Source organism: Paecilomyces variotii (genome assembly GCF_004022145.1).
Source record: "Paecilomyces variotii strain CBS 101075 chromosome Unknown C8Q69scaffold_3, whole genome shotgun sequence".
In the NCBI taxonomy this organism is placed as follows: Eukaryota; Fungi; Ascomycota; class Eurotiomycetes; order Eurotiales; family Thermoascaceae; genus Paecilomyces; species Paecilomyces variotii.
Genome location: NW_021167142.1, coordinates 2,166,174 through 2,184,530, shown reverse-complemented (window position 1 = coordinate 2,184,530; position 18,357 = coordinate 2,166,174). Strand labels below are relative to the sequence as shown.

General features: G+C 49.7%; 6 protein-coding genes across 6 annotated transcripts; 5 read left to right on the top strand and 1 right to left on the bottom strand.

The window, feature by feature from the left end:
• The first annotated feature begins 555 nt into the window (after nucleotides 1-555).
• Nucleotides 556-2,402, top strand: C8Q69DRAFT_221284 (putative G-patch domain protein). Its single transcript, XM_028626292.1, has 2 exons — nucleotides 556-828; nucleotides 969-2,402. Exons 1-2 carry the CDS (start codon nucleotides 718-720, stop codon nucleotides 1,965-1,967), a joined length of 1,110 nt encoding a protein of 369 aa, XP_028486872.1. The 5' UTR covers nucleotides 556-717; the 3' UTR covers nucleotides 1,968-2,402.
• Nucleotides 2,403-2,836: 434 nt separating this feature from the next.
• On the bottom strand, nucleotides 2,837-3,577 carry C8Q69DRAFT_443617 (hypothetical protein; the record flags this gene model as incomplete). The annotated part of the gene is made up of 1 exon (XM_028628932.1): nucleotides 2,837-3,577. The coding sequence occupies one exon, from the start codon at nucleotides 3,575-3,577 to the stop codon at nucleotides 2,837-2,839; it is 741 nt and encodes a 246-aa protein (XP_028486871.1).
• Nucleotides 3,578-6,183: 2,606 nt separating this feature from the next.
• Nucleotides 6,184-7,815, top strand: C8Q69DRAFT_506088 (hypothetical protein; the record flags this gene model as incomplete). The annotated part of the gene is made up of 1 exon (XM_028632768.1): nucleotides 6,184-7,815. The coding sequence occupies one exon, from the start codon at nucleotides 6,184-6,186 to the stop codon at nucleotides 7,813-7,815; it is 1,632 nt and encodes a 543-aa protein (XP_028486870.1).
• A 936-nt stretch (nucleotides 7,816-8,751) lies between these two features.
• C8Q69DRAFT_443615 (large subunit of carbamoyl-phosphate synthase) lies at nucleotides 8,752-12,549 on the top strand (the record flags this gene model as incomplete). Its single annotated transcript, XM_028628931.1, has 3 exons — nucleotides 8,752-9,115; nucleotides 9,317-12,372; nucleotides 12,442-12,549. The coding sequence occupies 3 exons, from the start codon at nucleotides 8,752-8,754 to the stop codon at nucleotides 12,547-12,549; spliced, it is 3,528 nt and encodes a 1,175-aa protein (XP_028486869.1).
• A 509-nt stretch (nucleotides 12,550-13,058) lies between these two features.
• On the top strand, nucleotides 13,059-15,618 carry C8Q69DRAFT_221290 (hypothetical protein). The gene is made up of 4 exons (XM_028626293.1): nucleotides 13,059-13,754; nucleotides 14,104-14,403; nucleotides 14,455-15,409; nucleotides 15,480-15,618. Exons 1-3 carry the CDS (start codon nucleotides 13,491-13,493, stop codon nucleotides 15,373-15,375), a joined length of 1,485 nt encoding a protein of 494 aa, XP_028486868.1. The 5' UTR covers nucleotides 13,059-13,490; the 3' UTR covers nucleotides 15,376-15,409; nucleotides 15,480-15,618.
• An 824-nt stretch (nucleotides 15,619-16,442) lies between these two features.
• C8Q69DRAFT_221372 (hypothetical protein) lies at nucleotides 16,443-18,158 on the top strand. Its single transcript, XM_028626294.1, has 3 exons — nucleotides 16,443-16,595; nucleotides 16,680-17,086; nucleotides 17,174-18,158. The coding sequence occupies exons 2-3, from the start codon at nucleotides 16,762-16,764 to the stop codon at nucleotides 17,974-17,976; spliced, it is 1,128 nt and encodes a 375-aa protein (XP_028486867.1). The 5' UTR covers nucleotides 16,443-16,595; nucleotides 16,680-16,761; the 3' UTR covers nucleotides 17,977-18,158.
• Nucleotides 18,159-18,357: the final 199 nt, after the last annotated feature.

Below are 18,357 nucleotides of genomic sequence, written 5' to 3'. Positions count from 1 at the left end.
TTTTATGCGCGACTAGGGATGACACTGTGGGACAGAGGACAAGAGCAGTGGTAGGTGTGACTGGGAACATTGGGAAGTAGATAGCAGGATCAGCAGATCAGAGTCATGCTGGTCATTATCTCACAAAGCTAAAATCTCAGTAATCAAAAGACTTAAGACCGAAAAGAACCCCCAGGCCGTCTCTCTCGCATACTGGCTGCCTGAAGCGGAGGAGCTGATCAATGGTATACACCTTCGAAGGCGGAAAAAGAAAAGCACATGGCGTCGAAAGACGATTTAGCTGCAGCGCTACGAGAAGCGCCTTGCAGCAGAACAAACTCTACCTACACACAATAGTCCCACTTGGATGGATTTCCAAAGCAAACCTGACAGATCGAATGGTGCTGATATGAGCAGGGATTGATTGAGTCTGAATCTGGATCTGAGATATCTAATGATTGTCAGCCTCGGTGGTGTCTCTTGAGATCGACAAAGAGCAAAAAAGCTTGAAGTTCAGATTTCAAGATCGGCTTCCCCGCAAAACCAACACCGCCACTCTGAGCACCACTGACGTGAGAGTACGCTCTCGAGTTACTGCAAGACTGACCAGATTTGGCCGTGCGCTAGAATCTCGTGAACGCTTCTCTTGTCTCTGAGCCTCGTTCTCTTCTGCGCTGGTGATCGGCTGACCTGCCTGCGGTTGAGGGACACGGCAAACAGCGACAGCGCCGACTAAGTATGGCTCCACAAAGCGCCCAGGATGAGGAAGAAGACTATATGTCGATGGCCATTATAGAGCCGGAGAAAAAGGAGACTTTTGCGCAGCGGAAACTCCGAAAGCAACGGGAGGTTAGTACGTCGTACTTCCTACTTCCGTCTTGAGGCTCGCCGGGTTTGCTCGGGAAATCCCACGCGCATCTGCTGCTTACACTCAGTATCTCTCCATATCTCGTCATATCCAGTTACTAAATGTCTTTATCTATGAACAGGCCGAAGCAAAAGCAAAGGTTCCCTCCAAAGCGGAACGTGCAGCTCAGGAGGCTGCACGTCGCGAAGCAGCCCTGGCTAAGACCGCCCTGGATCCTAGCAACAAAGGTTTCCAGATGATGGCCAAGTTAGGCTTCAAGGTAGGAGATGCTCTTGGCAAGCAGCCATCAACCGGCATGGCAGCTCCTGCTGGCTCTTCGGACGGAGCTGCCACGGCCACAACCACGACCGACGACTGGGGTCGACCGCGCACGGAACCTCTAAATATAATCGTGAAGGAAGACAGAAGTGGGATAGGCCTGGATAACGAGAAGAAGCGTAAAATAAGAGAAGAAGCTGCAGAAATGTCGAAGAAAGTCAAAGCCGAAGAAGGTGACTATCGAGAACGGATGAGGCTCGAACGCGAGGAACGTCGGACGGAAGCCCAAGTACGCGCAGCGCAAAAAGTTGCTGAGAAGTTGGATACGGAATCTGATGACGACGATGAAGCTGCTCAGCCGTCCGGAGCCGACCAGAAGTCTCCCGGCAGGGAAGAGGAGGAGGAAGGAAATGACACAAATGCAGAGGAGAAATCATCCGCGACGTCTCGCAAACGAACCAAAGTCAAGCCGACTTCTCAGATCAACGTTTTGTACCGTGGCCTTGTGCGCGAGAGAGAAGAAAAGGAGCGCGAGATCCAAGCTCGTCATATTATGCAGACGTCACTCCCATCGTCGTTCTTTCCAGACCCGAAATTGCCTGGATATGAAGACCCCAACCTGGACGCTGACGATCGACACGCTCTTGGTCTCCGGACAGATCCTGCGAGGGTGGTAGAACAAGAACTTGACGAAGAAGACCCAGAACTCGACGAGTTCAATCAGCTGGACCCCAAGGAACGGTTAATGAGACTGGTTCTATACTTACGAGAGAAGCATCGATATTGCTTTTGGTGCAAATACCGCTATGAGACAGACACCTTGGATGGCTGTCCCGGCCTGACCGAAGAAGATCATGACTAACGGTAAACTGCTTTCCTCTAACGTACAGAGAATAATAGACAGTTTTTGTTGCAGACAGATTCTAGCAAATTGCAGCAACTGTTCGGAACATATGAAGGTCGACCATACATTGACTAGTACGGGGCTCTCGAAGCACCCATATGTGCTCTGAAACAAGAACGACTTCTCATTCTGCGAAATGTTCTACTATCGGTTCAAACGGAAAGGGCTACGAATGGGAAAATACACCCGTCGGCCAGATCGAGTATAAAAATTATTACTTTTATTGATACCAAGATCTAATATATAGCAAAAAATTGCTCCTTGAATGCTGCCACGATGATAGCCAGCGGTTTGCCTGCGCCGATCTAAATCCCATCGCGAGATGTGCTCTGAATGAATACGAGGTATCATCGGTAGAGTGTCAAAATAGCTTTGTTCGAGCAAAAGAAAAAATCTAAACCGATTATTCAACGGGTATAAGCAAAATATATACACTTCAAAGGGAACAAATCGAGTCCGTCTTGCCAGAACAAGAAGCTAATCATTAGCTCATGCCCTCGCATACTTGGGTATCATCTCGACTTTGAGACCACAGATCTCTCCCGGAAGTATGTGAGTATATCAGGAATCCACCCCTGCGATGAGGGATTGCAAGTATCGGAAAACTATTATACTCCGCTCGCGGACCCTGAGCTGCATATGGGCTCTCACCCAGATCTCTTCTGTCTTCAATATTGTTGGTCAATTTCGTAATAAGCATGACTCCTGTATCGCTGCTAACTCCGATTCAAACCGAATTCATCCCAATAAATCATCAAAACAAACGTTCTGTCTTGCTCTGAAACATGGATTGACATGTCCAGTGCTCGACCATCGAACTCTTATTATTAAGCTGTCGGACGAGTGTCGAGAAACTCCGCCAGAGAGCGGTCGTTGCACTTTTGCAGACCTTGGAAACAATCACCGCAGATGCGAAGACAGCAGAATGTGCACCGGTATCGGCTTTGCTGATCAACTTTCCGACAAGTCATGCAGGGAACTGAATACCAGTAGTTGTTTGCGACAGGCATCGATCTATGCGACTGGTAGCATGCAAAATGCACTTTGCTCAGCGGCGCTGCGACTGGCTCTAGCTGCTGCGGAGGCGGCGGGAGATTATCATTGCTGTTAATTCCGTTCATTCCCTCCTTGGCCGGTGCGGTCGTGATAGCAGCGTCGATGCTTTCCCCCGAGTTCTCCTCCGGCTCAGGTATAAAGTCTTCCAGAGACGCACCGTCGTCATCATCTTGCGAAGTCATGATACCAGCCGGGGCTCGAGGGCTGGGAGGAAGTTCCTTGGGAGAGAATTCCACGGGAGAAAATTCCTTGGGAGAAAGTTCCTGGCCGCGCCTGATTGGCGAGATCTGCGAGAAGCTCCCAGGAACAGCCATCGTCGGGGACATCGGCGGAGAAGGTAACTGTGTTGACGGAAGTGGCTTCTCTAGGGCTGGGGCTGGTGCAGGTCTTTCAGGAATCACGGCGTTATTCTGCGTCTGTTCTGGCGAGCTCTTGGAGCGGAGACCCTGGTCTGGCCGGGATGGCAGACCGCGGCCCTTGAGATTGATGCGAAAAGAGTCTTTTAAAGCCATGTCAACGGTTCGAGGTTTGTCTGTGGTTGTGGTTGTGTTTGTAGTTGTACGGTTCAAATCGGGTTCCAGCTCTTTTCCGACAGTCTGGTGTAAGAGAGAGGATATGGATATGGGCAACTGGCAGTTGAGAGGAAAGTCCAGATGAATTTACTCAAGCAGCTTGGGACGGTCAGTGGATCATATATGCTGGCTGCTCTAATTTCTCGGTACCAGCCGGTGTTCCCGAAAGAGAAGAAAGATGTCAAATGGGACGAATAAGATATCCGCAAACAGCGCGGCTGAAGAGTACTTAAAGTGAAATCGGAGAGGAAGCGGGATGGTAATATCCACTCGACTCCCGACTGTGGCCAGCACGCCGGAAACAAAAAGATTGTTGGCTCGACGCTACTGCCATGCATCTTGTTCCTTCAAACCGGATTTCTTTATCAGGGGCCTAGCGTCCCAAAGTGTGGCGCGGCGTCGGATACAGATGTTGCTGGAGGAAGCACGGCGCATTAGTTCATTAGTTAATACCGTTTCAGGCTTTTTTTTTTTGACAGGATACCAGAGAAGCGAGAGTCCTGACAAGCTGCAACACCTGGTCCGGTGGTTCAGCACGACAATTCGATTGGCGCAGAGGCTAAAATTGCAGAAAGACCATGGATTGAACTAACTAGGTAGATAGCGGCCATCACAAAATGCCCAGAGATCAGAAATGCCAATGGTCGGAAACATTCGCCTTGAGTACCGAGCCAGCACGAGGCACCAATGACTTCATAGCGTAGATATCTTTTATCCTCCGTGCTGTCAAAAAAAAACAAGGCATCTTCATATAATGATCGTCTACAAAAGTGCGGTTCTTCTTCTTTAATTATTAATTAATTAATTAATTACCAAGTTCGAAAGGTACAGGGTCAGTCAGTCTGATGTGGAGAACTCGACGGCCGACAGACTTTCGTTCCTGATCTCATTTTATAAAAATAATAATATCGTCTGAGCGCCACCACCGCATTCATTCATTCTTCCCTCTAACAGTCTAACTCGAAAAGATGGCCAGCTTTCAGCACCGCCACACGGGGTTCGATGAACAGAATATTCTCATTGGACGGATGGCATACCACTGCGCCTTTCGAGGCTGAAATGCAGATATCTAAGTTATGCAGAATTGGACTTCATATCGGTTAATCATGAGGCACGCCATTTCTCAGTCTGGGACGAGCTATGGACTCCGTATTCATGCGCCCAGCGCCACACACACATGGAGTCCTATCCGAATGAAGTCAATGACCCGTCCGATCGTCTACCATATCAAAGAAGCCCACTCCCCGTCGTGGCTGGTGACTTCAACCTAGTGACAATCAGTTAAGCGCATCTTCATCATGATGATCTGATGGTGTTGATTGCTCTAAGGCAATACTATCTTAGACTTTTCCCATGCAATGCATTTCTCGCTTGGAATGCTTCTAGGTAACAGCGCACTATGCTCTCTTTGACGCATCTTCGACCGCTAGATGCGCATCCTGTTTTGCAATGGCCACAACTGAATCGATAACACTGGCGGCGGCACATTTTCTCTCACCAGATCACAGACCATCTTCGGAGTTCGTAGACCCACCGAACTTCTCAGCTCGATGGTGATCTCTCTCTCTTCTCTCCCTCGGAGACCCTTAACCTAATAACCATCCTATCCAATAAACCGATATTCAGGGGCTTAGAAACGACTAACACCTGATGACTGCTGATGAAATCAAGTTACTAGCCCAGAATCCGAATGTCTCCCAGTCAGGCTACTTGCCCTGAGATGGGATGGCTTCGTTCGCTGACACTGAGAGCATTGTACGCTTGGTTTCCAACTTGTCGATCAAACAACTTTTGAGCGATCCTTTTTCCCTGTAAGAGCGATGAAACGGTTAATAATATTTACTATTTTCCGGAAGCAGTCCAGATGATGGCCCTTGACCAATTGACGTATTATTATGTATTGCTCGTACAACTAGCTCGATCGCCCCCAAGGAGGCTCGTCTGGTCGGCGCAATAGACCTGGTGTCACGAGACAGCCCATAGAACGAAAGAATGCCCCGTTCAACACAGTATGGATGTTGTGCATTCATATACTACATGAGACAATGCTCTAAATCGAGTCAATTGATCTGGATCTCGAAAGATCTCCAAGGCGATGATTCTGATGGTTTGGAATAAAGGTATGTGAGAGAGAATAATATATTTCGGAGCCAGGCCACAGGGAAAATAGTGTCACTGACCCGCTCGGGCTATTATTTACGATCAATTCAATATAGATCCCTGGAGATTCAAAAAGATCCCAGAACCAAATTCTTTCAAGACTCGATATTTCCCTGATCGGGAGATTATTTATTTATGAGGTTTATTTATTTTGTATCTCTGGATGCTGGAGAGTAGATAGCAGTTACATAATCGGCGCGAATCCGCTTCCAACTTACGGGGTAGTTAACTTAGTACACCTTAGCGGCTGGAAGAGAACAAGAACAAACAACCCCCCAAGAGCATGTGTTGTTGACATATGATTGATGGGCCATTCCTAACCGTTAGCTTGATCTGATATTCTCCAAGATATTTCACGCTTTCACTCAACAGGTTGGATCGGGGCAATGGCGGATCGCCCCGACACGTCGATATCCATCCCACCTTTCGCGAAGCCCTTGGCACCATATCTCAAGAGCCGTCAGGAAGCATTCCGGACCCGACAGATTTTGACTCTATACCTTCAATCGCAGATCAAATTCGCAGAGGATGGCTCGAGCGGTGGGAATCAGCAGTCTCAGCCTCACATCTCCTTGTGCAACCCGCAGAGTGTTGTGAGCGTGGATTGCGTGCCTGCTGACTTCAGCGGACTGCGAAAGGAATATTTGGAAGCATTGCGGGAGAATGTTGCTGCGCGGAAGGAATACAATGCACTCGTGGACGATGTCACTTCGCGGAAGCTCATGAAGCAGACTAACGTCGCAGCTGATGCTCGTCTGTCTAAGGAACCCTCCGCCGAACTACAAACCTACCTCGCTCTCCTCCGCGACCGACGACGATTGAAGAAGCTGAAAGTTTTCGAGGACCATCTAGCAAGGCTCGACGCACCGGACGCCTCAGACCTGGACCGTCTCTACAAGTCGGGATACTCATCGCGGGGAACAGACCAGCTGGACGGTCAGATGGAAGGCGGCACGTCGGGCTCGAAAGAGATGCGCGAGGGATTGGGACAACTGGTCTACAAGCTGGAGAAAGCTGTCTTACGGGCGAAGTCCCAGCTGGATCGGGAGAAGAAGCTGCTGCAGGAACTCCAGGCCAGCCGGGAGTCACTCGAAGCGCGAAGTGCCTCTGCTGGTGTCAAGGTTGCTGCTTTGCAGCGAATCCGTGACGAGCTAGTCCAGTGGGTGGAAGCCAAGCTGGTTGCGTCCGGGGGAGAAGGCAATGACTATCTGCCGCAATTCTCGCAGGATGAAGTGGATGATATGTCGAAGGCGATTGAGGAGCGCAAGGAGCAGATCAGAGACCAATATGCCAGCTACGTGGAATCTCGACGGGCACTGCTTGACTCCATCTCTGTCGCGTCGCAACCGCTGGCGAGTCCGCCAGCGAAGAGTCCGCTCAAATCTACTACTGAGGGAAGTTCTACCGGAGAGGTAGTGGACATGGAAGTGCTTGATCTCTTACCCTACGCGAGCGAGGTGCTTTTGCCTCTGTCCAAAACGCAGAAGTCCCTTGCGCTGCAGAAGACGTATCTGTCCGGAATCCTGGCCAAGGAGAAGTCTACAGCGCGTCGTATGCTGGACCGTCTCAGTGATGAGAGTCATTTGCTTCCGGAATACCCACTGCTGGCTCGCCAGCCTCGTTACAAACAGGCCGTCACCGCCATCAGTTCGCGATCCGCCGCTGAGTCACCGGAGCTGGCCAAGCCAGACGAGATACTGTCTCGCGCGCAAGCCTGGGCGTTTGCTTCTAGCGCTGCTCGCACGCACGAACGGGCGTATGTGGAAGAGAAGACGGACGTGGGCAAGGAGATGGCAGAGAGCGCAGAGCAGACGCTGCAGGAGGTCTATGAGATTATCAACCAGGAGTACGAGGAGGAGCACGATGCGGGAGCAACCCCGGACGAGGGAGATATCTGGGCATCCGAAGTCCGGCCGACGAGGTCCCGAACTCGACAGGTCCGGACGGAGAAGCGCGCGCCAGGACGGGGTCCTTGGTCGGGGCTCAACGGGCGTGTTGGGGTTGTTGGAGACGTATAGAAGTCCCGAGAAAGAGGTTGTGATGATTCATACCGATCGATTCCCGCGATGATACCCGCGCGATAGCAGTCCGAGTGCTTGAGTAGTCGAGACTATTTGATCTGATGCGGAGCACAAGCATACTGTTTTCTGGACGGATCGCGCACTGATTGGCTGCATCTGTTTTAGCTGGGTAAATTCTTTGCTGATCGACTCCAGACGATTGCGGAGATCGTGACTCTGTTCGGGATTCTTTGCCGGAGTGGTTGAATAACTATTATTCAACACAGTAGTTATACAATAATTGATGGGCTGAATCAACCACTTATTTATTTGTATGTGTACATGGTTAATAAACAATTGATGGTCCTTTCAGTCTAATTAAACATATCCATTATTGACCATCCCATCGTGGCTGAGAATAAGCAGAACAGTTTATGTATGCTGGCGGCAGAAAAGTAGTCTACAGGCAAAAAAAAAGAGAGAAAAAAAAGTGTTCCGCTTCCCAGAAAACCCACTCTAACTAAGTTAAAATAATTAACTAATTAACAAATAACCAACGAGCTCCGCACACCGGAGCTCTTATCGGACCCTCTCAACTTATCCTTTCCCTGATTTTCTTTCTTCCGTCTTTTTTCGCCCATTGACTCATCCGGTGGGCAAAAGTCTCGTTGGAGCCGCCGCTAAAATCTTCCTCTCCTCCTCGGTCTCTCTCCGCATCTTGAAAATTTCCTTGTCATCCATATCTACTTCTTTTACCCAAGGGCCGCGCGCGTGTGAGGAGAAGAGGAAACAGCAGGCCAGAGTAGACACTCTCATTCCGTCTACCAGAGGACGCTGGTTCGCAGTCAATTGACTGCTGCTTCTTCTCTCCGGGCACCTTTTTCAAGTCCTTTTTTATTTTTTTCCCTGTCAAATTATCTCCAAAAAGTCCACCCCTCCCCGCTTCTCCAGAACATGGCTCTTCCAGCCCGCTGTGCGCGGTTGAGCTCTTCGCTCCTGCGCCAGCGATGCCTCGCGGAGACGCGACCGGCGACATTGGCCCTGCGTTCGTATTCTACCCAGACTGCTGCCCGCTCGACGGCGTCTGGTCTGCGATTACAGCAGAAGCTCCCTTCGCCTTACCGACCGCAGCAGCTGCGCGCTTTCTCCAGCTCTCTCCGCCGTCTGGCATCGGAGGCTGAGAACCCCCCTTCGTCCAAGGCCTACTTTGCCAGCGGTGTGGTCAAGGATTCTGACAATATCGTCGATGTGAAGAAGGTTCTGGTGATTGGAAGTGGCGGTCTGGCCATTGGACAGGCTGGAGAATTCGATTACTCTGGTAAGTCTGCGTGTCTGGAGGAGGGTTGGATTCAGTTTTTGTACCAAGCGAGCGGGACGGTAGAATAAAAAAAATTTCGGAGGATAAGATTTCCTGGGACGCGCAACTTCCAGGGATCGATCGATTGAGGAACCGGCCGCATGGGATTTCATCCTTTTTTTAGTAGCAGTTGACTGACGCGGAGATTGAAAAAAATTGCAGGTTCCCAGGCGCTCAAGGCTCTGAAGGAGGCCGGTGTGAAGTCCGTTCTGGTCAACCCGAACATTGCTACGATTCAGACAGACCACAAGCTCGCGGATGAGGTCTACTATCTGCCCGTTACGCCCGAATATGTCACCTACGTGATCGAGAGAGAACGTCCGGACGGTATCTTCTTGTCCTTCGGTGGTCAGACCGCTCTGAACTTGGGTGTGCACATGAACCGCATGGGTATCTTCGACCGATATGGCGTCAAGGTTCTGGGAACCAGCGTCAAGACCCTCGAGACCAGTGAGGACCGTGACCTCTTCGCCAAGGCTTTGAATGAGATTGACATCCCCATCGCTGAGTCCATTGCCGTTAACACTGTCGAAGAGGCGCTGAAGGCCGCCGAAAACATTGGATACCCCATCATTGTCCGTTCCGCCTATGCCCTTGGTGGCCTGGGTTCTGGCTTTGCGAACAACCCGGAGGAATTGAGGAACCTGTCTTCCCGCTCTCTCTCTCTTGCCCCCCAGATTCTCGTGGAGAAGTCTCTCAAGGGCTGGAAGGAGGTTGAGTATGAAGTCGTCCGTGATGCTGCCAACAACTGTATTACCGTCTGCAACATGGAGAACTTCGACCCTCTTGGTATCCACACTGGTGACTCTATTGTCGTTGCGCCCAGTCAGACTTTGTCTGATGAGGAGTACCACATGCTTCGTACTGCCTCTATCAAGATTGTCCGTCACCTCGGTGTCGTTGGAGAGTGCAACGTCCAGTATGCGCTGCAGCCCGATGGCCTGGACTACCGTGTCATTGAGGTCAACGCTCGTCTGTCTCGTTCATCTGCCCTGGCCTCCAAGGCTACCGGTTACCCGCTGGCTTACACCGCTGCCAAGATCGGTCTCGGACACACCCTGCCTGAGCTTCCCAACGCTGTGACCAAGACCACCACGGCCAACTTTGAGCCCAGTTTGGACTACATTGTGACCAAGATCCCCAGATGGGATCTGAGCAAGTTCCAGCACGTCAACCGCGACATTGGAAGTGCCATGAAGTCCGTTGGAGAGGTCATGGCTATTGGTCGTACCTTCGAGGAGTCCTTCCAGAAGGCTATCCGTCAGGTTGACCCTCGATTCATCGGTTTCCAGGGTGACAAGTTCGAGAACCTCGATGAGGTTCTCGCAAACCCCACCGACCGCCGCTGGTTGGCTGTCGGACAGGCTATGCTCCACGAGGGCTACTCCGTTGACCGCGTTCACGAGCTCAGCAAGATCGACAAGTGGTTCCTGTACAAGCTCCAGAACATTGTCGACTGCCAGAATGAGCTCAAGGAGATCGGTAGCCTTTTCGGCATCAAGGAGGATATGATGCTCAAGGCCAAGAAGCTCGGTTTCTCTGACAAGCAGATTGCTCTTTGCGTTGGCGCTACCGAGGACGATGTTCGTGCTCGCAGAAAGAGCTTCGGTATCAGACCATGGGTTAAGAAGATCGATACTCTGGCCGCCGAGTTCCCTGCTGACACCAACTACCTCTACACCACCTACAACGCCACGTCTCACGATGTGACCTTCGATGACCACGGAACGATCATTCTGGGAAGCGGTGTCTACCGTATCGGTAGCTCCGTCGAGTTCGACTGGTGTGCTGTCAACGCTACCCTTTCCCTGCGCAACATGGGCAAGAAGACTGTCATGATCAACTACAACCCGGAGACCTACTCGACCGACTTCGATACCGCTGACAAGCTCTACTTCGAGGAACTGAGCTACGAGCGTGTTATGGATATCTATGAGTTGGAGTCTGCTACTGGAGTTGTCGTCTCTGTCGGTGGTCAGCTGCCGCAGAACATTGCTCTCCGTCTGCAGGAGTCTGGTGGCGCTAAGGTCCTTGGTACGGATCCTAAGGACATTGACAAGGCCGAGGACCGTCACAAGTTCTCCCAGATTCTGGACAGCATTGGTGTCGACCAGCCTGCTTGGAAGGAACTCACCTCCGTCGCCGAGGCAGAGAAATTCGCCGAGGCTGTTGGATACCCCGTCCTGGTTCGTCCCAGTTACGTCCTGTCCGGTGCTGCTATGAGCGTCATCTACAGCGCTGGTGAGCTCAAGGAGAAGCTCCTCAACGCCAGTGCCGTGTCTCCCGATCACCCCGTCGTTATCACCAAGTTCATCGAGGGTGCTCAGGAAATTGATGTCGACGCTGTCGGATCCAACGGCAACCTCATCCTGCACGCTGTCAGCGAGCACGTTGAGCCTGCTGGTGTTCACTCCGGTGATGCTACTCTGGTCCTTCCTCCGGCCAACCTGGATGAGAAGACCATGGCTCGTGTCAAGGAGATTGCTGAGAAGGTGGCCAAGGCTTGGAACATCACCGGTCCCTTCAACATGCAGATCATCAAGGCCGACAACGCTGAGGGTGGCGAGCCCGACCTCAAGGTCATTGAATGCAACCTCCGTGCCTCTCGTTCCTTCCCCTTCGTCAGCAAGGTCTTGGGTACCAACTTCGTCGATGTTGCGACCAAGGCCCTTGTTGGACGTGACGTTCCCGAGCCCGTTGATCTTATGTCCACCAAGCGTGACTACCTGGCCACCAAGGTGCCGCAGTTCTCTTGGACCCGTCTGGCCGGTGCTGACCCCTTCTTGGGAGTCGAGATGTCCAGTACTGGAGAGATTGCCTGTTTCGGAAAGGACTTGGTTGAGGCCTACTGGGCTTCGCTCCAGGCCACCATGAACTTCCGTGTCCCGGAGCCTGGTGAGGGTCTTCTCTTCGGTGGTGACCTCCGTGACTACCTGACCCAGATCGTTGATTTCGTGCAGCCTCTGGGCTACAAGCTGTATGCCGCTAGCCCCGAGGTCAAGGCTCATCTCGAGTCTGCTTCCAAGGGCAACGTGACTGTGGACGTTATTGAGTTCCCCAAGCAGGACAAGAGGGCGCTCCGTGAGGTGTTCCAGAAGTATGACATCCGCGGTGTCTTCAACCTTGCTAAGCAGAGGGGTAAGACTCTTCTCGACGAGGACTATGTTATGCGCCGAAATGCTGTTGACTTTGGTGTCCCTCTCTTCATGGAGCCAAAGGTATGAAAAGATAATCCCAATCCCCCGTATTTATGTTTGTGCCTTTTTGCTAATGGCTATCAATTGCAGACTGCTCTTCTCTTCGCTCAGTGCATGAACGAGAAGCTGCCCCGCAAGGAAGGTATCCCCTCCGAGGTCCGCACCTGGTCTGACTTCGTTGGTGGTAAGCTTCTGTGAATACTCGACTTGGCATGATTCCAAGATCGAGAAGAAGAGATACATTCCCCTCTCCCGAGTTACGCATTGGCTAGATGAAAAGTTCTTTCCGGTTTTATGCGAGACGATTGTTCGCATGAATGCTGTCTACTACTCCTGATAGACCTGTTATTTGCTCGTTACAGCGCCTGCCCTGCCTCGTTCCTCTTGTTTACGATGTTCTTGTGGGCAGGAGTATGGAGGAGTGGATAATTCCTGTTCCACGATTTTATTTGTATTTGCAGCTAATCTCTTGTTTGTCTGCCCTTTCATATTTATTGTCATACTAGGTTTGCTGCATATGCGCTCATGTCAAGTACAGAGAAGGCAGAACATTGTTCTTTTTTCTTCTGTTATCTTGTCGGGTCTGTCAATTAGCTCATCTACGTATGTACGTGTATATATACCTAGAGTTATATCAAATTCTACAGCCTTCAAAATAATAATTACCCCGTGTTGCTCTGTCAGGAGATGAACTGTATTATATTATTCCAGGATTGGATCTCAAGTGGAAACCACGTGATTGTGGATTCTGTTGCCCCTCTTACTTGTCTCTTGACTGGCTCAAGACGACCGTCACAAATTAACCTTTGATTGATCAACAGAGAACACGATAGACCTCTCAGAGCAGAAGACAGTACCTCTTCTTCATTGATTCAGTCGAAGGCTTGCTAGAGAAGAATTGATCTTATAGAACCAACGTTGATCTCTGGGACGTCTGACTTTCATCTTGTTCGCACCTTACTCGACTATTTCTGAGCGCGTTTACCTGTGAAACAGTTGGCATTGAACTGTTGGATGTGAGCGATAGGAAGTGTGAATCGTGAGACTGGGAATCTTCTATCTGGACTTCCTATTCTCTTATTTGATCCACAAGCTGGTTGTTATTAGCTTCAAAGTTCCTGGTCCAACCCATCCCCAAAATGTCACCCCACAACCAACCACCATCAATGGACACTAAAGCCATGCCTCGTCTTACCGACAACATGGGCAATGGCCTCTTTGCTACAAAGGATATCAATGTCGGAGAAGATGTGCTGAAGACGAACCGTCCCTTTGTTGCTGTGCTCGATACTCCTAAGCTCGAGGATACTTGCTCGGGATGTTTTGGGAAAAAGCAGTTTTTTGACGGGGTTAAGCCTCCGAAAGCTTGTACGGGATGTAAGGTTGTGAGGTATTGTGATAGGGTGAGTTCCATGTTTCTGTCTGTTCCTGTTCAATTATAAGATCGTTTTCAGCCATGTCTGAAAATGAAAATGTTTATGTAATAGTTGGTAGGGGTTGTCAGCTATTCTTTGTTTTCCTTTCATTACAATTCTATGATCTTGTCTTTTCAAAGGCTCTGTTTGGTTCTTTGCTTTGTTTTGTTCTTTCCACTCTCTTCAGTGGTCGTTATGATTCCTGTCACCTATATAAGGCGGTAACTGTCAGTGACGTGAAGTTGGGGACGACTCCCGTCATCAATTATCACTTGTTGGCAGTAACCGCTCACATATATGACTGTGATGATCCTTTGTCACTAATGATTTCAAATAGGCCTGCCAATCCAAGGACTGGAAATTCGCGCACTCACTTGAATGCTCAATCTATTGCAAGCTACAACCGAAGATCCTACCCAACTTTGCGAGAGCTGTCTTACGGATTATTCTGCGCCGGGCAAATCAGAAATACGATGACTCGGAGTTCGACATCTTTCAGATGCTCGAAACGCATGCCGCTGAGATTCGAGATACGAACCAAGACCAGTGGAACCGTATCTTGCTGACAGCAAAAGCTGTCAAGGAATACTCACGCACTGATATGAAGGAAGAATCGATTGCTTCCTTCCTTGCAAAGGTTAGTAGGGTCTCCCTGTCTTTATTGAGTAATCGCTGACACGCAATGTAGATCGACTTGAACACATTCAACCTTGTTAACCCGTTATATGATCGCGTTGGTCTATACCTACACCCATACGCGGCATTTATAAACCACAGCTGTGACTATAACTCAGTGGTGGGGTTTGACGGCGATGAGCTATTCATCAAGGCTACAAGGCCGATCAAAGCAGACGAACAGATCTTCATTTCGTACGTTGACGCCACCTATCCGTATAATGTTCGACGCAAGGAGCTAGCCGAGCGATACTATTTCGAATGCAATTGTTCCAAATGCGAGCAAGGAAAAGAGACCCGTGAAGACCAGTTTCTACCAACATCGTTGGACCCCTCCACTCTGGAGGACATTGACGAGAGAGCGCGGAACCTGGTTGCATCCGCAAGCGCTGATAATGATGCATTACAAAGTATGGAGAAGCTCCGATCTGCTTTACGCATGCTACGAGAAACCTCGGCTTGGCCCATCACTCGCCAGCCTTACGTATCTCTGCGGGATGAATTGATCATAGCGATGGCCGCAGCAAAGCAATTTCAATCAGCTTTTGTACAAATGGTCATTCGGTATCTTCGCGTTGACCCTATTGTATACCCATACGAGGGCCACCCTATTCGTCAAGTTCATACCTACGCCCTTGTGAAAGTTGCTATGAACCTAAATCGGAACCACGCAATAGGTTCTCCGGATGCCGTATTCCAGAAGTTCCCCAAGGATATGGACTTAATCATATGGGTTCTGTTGTCCCAGCTGGTCAAGAGCCAGCAGACAGCTTGTACAGTTCCCAGTTTTCGGGAATTGGTAAATTCAACATACCGAACGGTCGACGGGGAGTTCAAGAAGTATGGTCTTGAACCGGAGAAGTTTGTCACCGAGATCAAGGAGGAATGGGAGAAGCTTGAAGCAACTGCTGATGAGGCCCTTAAGATGGAGTGAAGACTGTCATATATCTCGAACTGTACATGTGGAGGTAAGAGTTTTCAATCTATAAATACATGAATTTCTTGGTCTTTCCGTGTGCTTTTCTGACTAATTAGGAGCCCTTCAAATCGTTATTTAGAAATGTTCAATGTACGAACCATGATGTCTTCCTCTCCTCGCTGCTTACAGCCAGCCCCTATGGCTAAGGGGCCGCTGTGATGCAGGCGATTGGTTGATCCTGCCGGTATGGGAAGAAGAAACACATCCATATCTATTGGGGCCCTTGTGGAAGAGGCCCTAGATATGGAGTGACGACAGCGACGCAGTACGACTATGAGGCCTCGATGACGCAGAAAATCGATCGTTCCCGCCGATATGGATAGAAAAAGCATGTCCATATCTACTGGGGCCCTTTTTATGAGGCCCCAAGTATGGAATGTATATATATATGGATAGGTAAGAATCTTCATTTGGTGAAAATACCGTACCCTGCAAGGTTTCTTTTCCGAGTGTTGTTTTGACCGATTGAGATTCCTGTAACTGACCTATTGTCTCTACATAGAATATCCAATGCGCCAACCATGTACTCTTCCTTTCTCTGCTTGCAGCGACCTACTACAACTAGGAAACTGCAATGACGCAGGCGATTGGTTGTTCCCGCATGGGCAGAGGAAACATACCCATGTCTACTTAGATCTTGCTTATGGCAGGAGATTGCTTTGGCTCGCTCATGTTATATACTTGGAAACATCCAATGTGCGAATCACACAATCTTCATTTCGCCTATTACGATGTGCGCTCTCTGTCTCTACTCCACCTCTATATATCTCGATATGGACAAGGTAAGGGATTTCATTCTGCTGTGATGTGAAATGTTTTCGCAGAAAACCGGGTTGTTCTCTAATTTTCCGTGTTTCCTTAGCATTTACACAAGGTCATAGTCCTCTTTAGAACCGAATCTGATAGACACGGTTATAGAGTGTGATTTTCGGCCCTAGGCGTGGGTCCACGCATATATCTAAATAGTTATTAACTGGGGATCATTTTTGAAGCCCCTAGCCTATTCACCTACCATCTCCTCATTTGGTATCTGGTCCCTTGAATTCTTATTCTACGCTATTTCCACCAACAAAGGTTGGAACAGGTGCTTCGACACGTCCACATTGCAAATTGCACGGCGCTGTGACTGCTGGTCCGCATCTGAGACATCTCTGCGGAGTGAATCCAACAGGCAGGTACGTGCCTACATCCACAAATCCTACAGTATCTTCACTGCCCAGAATTCACATTGATCCCGTGCTAATATATCTACTCCCCAGCTATATTCATATATACCCTCACCTTTGACGCCTCGACGACCTATACAACTTTCCAATTTCCTCCTTCTTCTCTACCAGAAAGATGTCGAGAACCGTTCGTCTGACTGAACAATATGGGGGGCAAGCCTCATATATAACGCGAGAAGATCCTGCTTTCCTCCTCCTCCTCACCCTCGCCGTGCATCCTAATCCCACTCTTGACTATGACCGGATGAGCGTGATGAGCCGCATGCTGCCAGAGGACATGTGGACAAGCAGCCACGAGATCGCCGCGAATATACGTGCTTTGGAAGAGCTGGCAGACATGATTCGAAGAGCAGACAGTATGACGGTTGATGACCTCGAGCACACTGAACTGGAGCAAGCACGACTTCGAAGTTCGACGGGTGCGGGCTACGGCCAGAATGGTAAGACATAACATCTTTGTCAATATTCTGACCTCACTCTATCTAGAAGTGAAAAAGACATAGCTGCTGACCATGTTAATAATGTAGGCCCGAACCAAGTTCTCCAGCCTCATACGACTCCCGGTCCAGCGGAAGCCCTGTTCGATCACGATCGAGAGACGTCTCTTCCAGGTCCTGCTTATAGAGTAGATGGCACCGAGTACAATGGTGACGACGACGATGACGATGACCGTACCAGCGTGGCATCTTGGATAAGCGGCCGCGTCTGGATCCCATCCGAGCTAGAACAGAACGACGACCACACATATGGCCTCTCTGCAGGTGCAGGCGATAGCGACGAGGATATATCCTCTTCGCAATGGTCAGCTTCGAACACGGAACGTGACGAACGTCTGCTCAGATCATCATCGATGCCATACTCCGTCGCAGCCGAGTGCGACACCCGCTCTGAACAATTTACAGACAGCTTCGAAATCGAACGGGAAGCAACAAACGTCAATCCAGATCAGAACGGACGAGATTCTGCTTTCTGGCCATCCCTGAATATGATACTGGATGAACGCCCGCTGTCATCATTATCATCATCGTCATCATCATCATCATCCGTGCCATGCTCGGACACAGTCGAGTCCTGCTCCGAACAGTTTATGAATCCAGAAGAACAGTCCCAATGGAGGACTCCATCCAGAGCGCGAGAATACAATCATGGGGACCAGCCTGCAGTTCCTCCCTGGGTTTTTACTAACGCTATATCGGGTGGATACCGACTCCCGCCACTGTTCATGCCTTTTACCGATACAGTTCACGATAGCGAGGAGTTCGATTTTGACGTGATCAGTGACGCTGCTTCAGTCTGTTCTATTGGTGGAGGCGTTTGGATGGGCGATTGATTTCTCGTGTGGTTAGTTATCGGCTATGCAATCGGGGACAAGCCATGTTTTGTGATAAATATTTCGATTCTGATATGGCGAGGGCATTTCAATTGAAGATGGTGCAGTTATGCTGGGGCCTTGTTTTCTCTCTCTCTCTCTGGTCATAATACTATACATAGAAAACAAGAATGCTTGAGACACGAGTCCAATATGCCTTGTTCAAGTTGTTAATTTTCCAGAGAGAATGGTATTAGAGGGAATAAATATGTGAATTCGTAAAAAGAAGTGAGTCTCCGCCTAAGCTAGGTAGTAAAATAAACGAACGAGGCAAGGTCTCTTTCAACCGGCCTGGTCTCCTTTTGATGCTCCTTTTTTAAAACCCATGGCTGCGAGATTCTT